This window comes from Protobothrops mucrosquamatus, unplaced genomic scaffold (genome assembly GCF_001527695.2).
Source record: "Protobothrops mucrosquamatus isolate PMUCROS unplaced genomic scaffold, P.Mucros_1.0 scaffold_189, whole genome shotgun sequence".
Lineage (NCBI taxonomy): Eukaryota > Metazoa > Chordata > Lepidosauria > Squamata > Viperidae > Protobothrops > Protobothrops mucrosquamatus.
In genome coordinates, this window is record NW_015386265.1 from 48755 (window position 1) to 54919 (window position 6165).

The window sequence follows — 6165 nt, forward strand, 5'->3', positions numbered from 1 at the left end:
TTGCTTGTACCACAACTGTGATATCCTTAATAAGTACCAGAAATAATTAGTACTCAAAATTGTTATCATGAGGTGCCCAGAGTTGCTCAAGGTAGCTATATAAATCTTTTTCATACATCCATATGTACATACATACATACGTATAATGTTACACCAGTTTTCAACCGTTAAATATTGGACTTTTGTATTAACAACATTAAACTATTTTCTTTCTACTTACCAGGTAATTTTTTGCCACTTCACAGAACAAAAGGGTGCAATATATTTGGGCTTTTTATTGCTTTTGTAGAAAGTGCTCTTTACCTTTTTTCAATGTTTGTACATAAGAAAAAACAAAAGCAAAAACAGTTTTCCAGGTGGGAAAAATCACACTGTTGTTGTGGTTGATTTTCTCAGGATGGTCTTTTGGGGTTTTGGTGCAGTTGGTGGAGGCACAGTTGCAGGTCTGAGAGGGGGAAAGCTATTACTGGGACATATGCCCACCCCTCCATTTTCTAATGGGGGAGGAGGAAGTGGTGAAGGAGGTGGTGGTAAGGGAGGACACTGTTGAGGAGGTTTTCCTGGGATGTGAGCAGGCTCATTGTGCAAATGAACCTCCCTGTTTTTAATATTATACCGCACGTCACAATCAGCACAATAGCCATGGTACTGCACCTTTTCATTAAATCGTACCCGCTCCCGTGTTCCAGCCTGAGGACATCTGTCTTTCTCAGATCTGTGAATAAGAGGTTGCATCGGAACTTTGTCCAAATTATTATTTGATATACCATACGTATCTCCATTTGGAATTTTATTAGGTCCTCCTGGTAAGCCTCCATTTCGTAGCAGAGTCCCATTAGTCTTTACAGGATTGTCAGAGATAATTGGCCTGTGGGTGTCTTCACACTTCACTGGAGTCAGCCGTGGAGGAGGTGGTGGGGGATTGGGTTTCCTTAATACTGTTAGAATAGCAGATGGATGGTGCGGAGCCCTGATGAGTGGAGCACTGCCTTGAACCTTTATTTTTTCCAAACTAGATGCTGTTGTGCTACTTGAACTGCTATTCAATGTGTCTGTTTTTGAGCTGTCAGTCATCTCATCTTCCAGCTGCAGATCAGAAGTGAGTGTATCAATCTGGTCAACCACCTGCATGAAAATTAAATGTAAATAATGGTAAGGATTTATGAGAATTAAAAACAGTAGAATTTGCAACCTTTTTATAGTTATAGTAAATAATATACATATCTACAAAGTGTCATTTGATATAAACACATTAAGGACAGAAAAAAGTAGGAGGGAGTCTATCTTTTATGTTTCTTATTGTAAATGAAATATTTTCACATTTGGAATCAATCAACCAATCAGAATAGAGCTGGAAGGGACCTTGTAAGTCTTCTAGTCCAATCCCCTGCTCACACAGGACACCCTATACCATTTCAGACAAGTGACTGTTCAGTCTCGTCTTAAAAACCTCTAATGATGAAGCACCTACAACTTCTGATGGCAAGCTGTTCCACTGGTTAATTGTCCTCACTGTTAGGAAATTTCTCCTTAATTCCAGTTTGCTTTTCTCCTTGATTAATTTCCATCCATTGTTTCTTGTCCTGCCCTCTGGTGCTTTGCAAAATAAGTTGACCCACCTCCTCTTTGTGGCAACTTCTCAAATACTGGAATATTGCCATCATGTCCCTCCTAGTCCTTCTTTTCTCTAGACTAGCCAAACCCGAATCCTGCAACCGTTCTTCATATGTTTTAATCTCCAGACCTTTAATCATCTTAGTTGCACTTTTTCCAAAGTCTCAACATCTTTTTTGTAATGTGGTGACCAAAACTGGATGCAGTATTCCAGGTGTGGTCTTACTAAGGTTTTATAAAGCGGTACTAATACTTCATCTGATTTGATTCTATGCTTCTGTTTATACAACCAAGGATTGTATTAGCTTTTTTGTCTGCCGCCACACACTGCTGACTCATGTTTAAATGATCATCCACTAGGACTCCAAGGTCCCTCTCACAGTTACTGTTTTTGAGCCAGGTTTCTCCTAATCTGTACTGGTACCTTTGGTTTTTCCTGCCAGTGTAAAACTTTGCTTTTCTCCACATTACATTTCATGTTGTTGGATAGGGCCCATTGTTCAAGTCTGTCAAGTCTGTCTCCTGAGCTTGTCTTCTGGAGTGTTGGCTATTCCTGCCAGCTTAGTGTCATGTTCAAATTTGATGAATTCTTCTTCTATTCCCTCAGGGGTTATAATATTATATAATATTACTAGGGTTATAATATTTTATTATTTAACAAAAGATATATATTTTACAAGTAACACATATTAGAAAAAAAGGATACAAAATATTTGGGTGAATTTATTTCAGGGGGAAAGAGGAATCCCCAACTACAATCAGAACTTATATTGATTGATGTGTATGGCATATATGTTGCAGTGGAAGTTATCATCATGACAAATGTGAATGGTATTTTGTTCCAAATATCATGTTAAATTTGCAATAGAATATCTGTAGCTTGGGTGTAGGATGAAGGTAAAGATTCGTTCTCCGAGCTTGTGGATCGGTTTCTGAACCTTTCGTTACCAGGCTAGGTAAAATCTTCAGTGGAGTTTAGAGGATGTCAGTGTCAGTTTTCTTCTGTTTATAAGGGCTTCAGATATGGGTGTGTCAAGTGACGGTCTTGTGATTTCTTGTGATAGGTCAGGTGTGAGTCATCATTGAAGGGCTTGTGATGGATCTTGTTATGGGGAGGTTACGTCAGGTCAGGCGCATTGGGAGGTGAACAACTGGGGGGAGAGGGCTTGTGTGGGTTGATTTTGGGTCAGTGCTGTCTCTGGTTGGCTATGTGGTTGTTCTGAATTCTGAGGGGCTCATAGGCTGGTTGCAGGTTAATGTGTCTGTTGATGCAATTGCTTGTGGAGTTGCTTGACTTATGTCTGCTCACTAAATGGCTAAAGTTATAACAGACCTGAAAAAGGGAACTTATGAACCAGAATTTCAAGTTCCGACAGCAAGATCCCCTCCACAGTCAGGTGACCAAACTTTGGAAATTCGGCAACACAGCTATATTTACAGCCATTTGCAGACGTTTGTGGCTACATGGCAGCATTTTATGATGGTTTTGTTGAAAATTGGCGCTTCTGATTTTTGACAAAACCACATCTATAACAAACTATTGGTTTGCTTTACTTCTATGGCATTCACCTTACAATTGTCACTTTTGCTTAAAGCACAAAAATGTTGTAAAACAGGTGAGTCTCATTACAATATGCAACCATAATGGCAGGCTCCATTATAGTTGTATATTGAAGAGTTTAACGTCATCCCTCCACTCTATTTTGGAAGCCTGGTACCTGATACTATGGTATATTGCATCTTAGCAGCAGGGAAAGGAGAAATCCAATGGCTTGGAGATTAAATGAGGTAAGCATTCTGTCAATGAGAAATGGCTTATCCATGCCCAAATTCATGGAGCTCCAGCCTGGATCAGTTTCAGAAAGATGTGTTGGCAAGTCTTCTTGACCCAGAGTTCAGCCAGATATACATCACTTTAGCTGTTCAACTGAGATAATAGTAGAGGATGATAATGATGTGATGTCATCTAGAACTGGCAACAAAATCCGATACATTTTTGTTGCCTAAATAAATAGCTAAATACCAGTTTACAGTTGTTTGAACACAAAGATGTAAACTTTTTGTTATGTTTCTCAGCATTTCCCAGCATTTTTAAGTTGGATTTAAAAGGGCACGTACTCCATTTGTGTCATAATTGTTCTACAGGTTTTATCCAACATTTATGTTATATGTAATATATAGTTTATAAACAACTGTTTATAATTTACATATTTTCATAAAATTATAAGGGCCTCACCAGAATTTATTTACTAATTCTTTTGTCTTGCATGTCAGGTCCTATTAACTGCTTGTCAATTAAAACCACAATGCTTTTTAAAATAATTGAATATACTTTCCTGTAATTAATTTTATTGCAATAATCACTACATACTGCATTTATCTCTCCTAACTACTGTGTCCTAAGATCCAAACTGTTTGGAAACCCCAATCTTTTCACATTAAACTCGTGAAAATTCCATTCAACAAAACATCAATTCATAAATGTGCTTTTGGATTCAAATTCTAAACTCAGAGACAAACAATACTCTGAAAATCCATCTTTAATTGATTCTTTGTAAATCAGGTCTCCACCATTAGTGATCTACCAAGCCAACCAAGTCAATTATTTTAGCCTGCCAAGTTTTTGACAAACCATTTTTTCAATCTCATGTAGCAGAAAAATAGCAACACTAACATTAATTGACCCAACACGTTCTTAAATCATTAACTGGCAGTGATGCTAAAATCATTATATAAGATAAGATAAGATAAGATAAGATAAGATAAGATAAGATAAGATAAGATAAGATAAGATAAGATAAGATAAGATAACCTTTATTGTCATTTTTATACTGTGGGCACAATGGCACACATCAAAAATGAAATTTAGTTGCCCGCTCTCAAAGTGAAACACATACATGACACACACCTAAACATACTATGAACAACATATGTATAGACCCACATCCCTACATATACATAGCAAATAAATATTAAATATTGTCCATCTTGAATATATAATGGAAGGAGGAAGCTTGAGAGTTTGCAAGATTAATGCTGTATGGAATGAAACTCTGGCTGAATCTGGATGTTCTGCTTAGAATACCACGAAGCCTCCTCCCAGAAGGTAACAAGGAAAACAGGTAGTGAAGAGGATGTGTAGTGTCCCAGATAATCTTACGTAGAAAACTACATTTTCAAAATACCAAGTGCCACTAGCAATTTCAATATGAGCAGAAGGTTATCATTCTATCATTTCAGCTTAGTTTTGCAATGGATCAAATGTTGCCTAATGTCATTACTGGAAGGAATCTTTCCAAGGTGTACTAATGAGATATGATGTGTATCAATCATACATAAAACAATCACATAAGAAGTATAAGTATATCAGATCACTCTGTATCATCCATATTAAATGTGTTCAATGTGTTATCTTCCTTTCCAAAATTTCAAGACAGAATAGCCAAACCTGGGAATTAAGGGCCAGAGTCCATCAAGTGCTAACTGGAAATTTTGGGAGCTGTAATCAAACAAACATTCAAGACATCAGATGGCTGGGGAAGGCTGGTCTGCACTAAGTGATCACTGCTTTCCAGTATAAGCAACATGTTTACCAAGAAATACGAATCCTTTAAGATCTAATCTAGAAATAGATTAGATATAGTTATGGATTTTTTATAACTATACTTAAATACGTATTGACTTGTAATATATTTCCTATTCAACAACATAAATGTTTATTTAATATTCTTATATTATTTTAAGTAACAATTATCACAGTTATTTTTTTCAAAATATCTATTTACCTTAACAATAATTCTTAAACAAAGAATTGTAAAAAAGAATATTTTATTGTATTTCCACTGTATTTCATCTTATGCTAAAGCACAACAGATTTGGTAAAATAGTTTGACTATTTCTGCCTAGCATGTCCTTGCATGTGTCTTACTGTAAGCAGCAGATTGGCAAGCAAGCAAATGATTTAAGTGAATTGTGTTTTATCTTTGGAAAAGTGATTGGATGACACTGGTTTTCATAAGAAGCTAATGTTCTGCCTTTGCAATACCATCTAATTAATCTGGGTGAAAAGGTCATATGAGTTTGAAATTGAGACAATAAATATATGGCCATAAAATGAAATATTAAACTGCAAAAAATAAAGAAGAGTAAAAAAGTAGCCACCTTAAATATGACAGGTATTTTTTTTAATATATAATCAAAAGACTTTCAGGGTCTTCCAAGAGTATCCTTTATTCATTAAAGTATTAATTTGAAAAATAAAAGTATTATTATAATTATTATTTGACATTCTAGATCCATCTGTTTTGAGATAATCAAAACTATGTGCCTCCAAGCCCCTGAAGTATTAAATAGCCATTTATATGATAAGATGTTAAAAAATTAGGAAAATCAATTTGATCATACTCAGTAATTCTCATACATTATTAGCAAGGACGAGAAAATTTTCATCCAAGAATACAATTTATGAATGAAAGTCATTCTAAATAATGCATTTATTGTTATTTATTTATTTTTATTTATTTAGTATCTGATACAATCACAAGATTCTGT

General features: G+C 35.6%; 1 protein-coding gene across 1 annotated transcript; it reads right to left on the reverse strand.

Moving 5' to 3' along the window:
- Positions 1-366: 366 nt before the first annotated feature.
- On the reverse strand, positions 367-1089 carry PRR16 (proline rich 16). The gene has a single exon (XM_015824427.1). It carries the CDS (start codon positions 1072-1074, stop codon positions 367-369), a length of 708 nt encoding a protein of 235 aa, XP_015679913.1. The 5' UTR covers positions 1075-1089.
- Positions 1090-6165: the final 5076 nt, after the last annotated feature.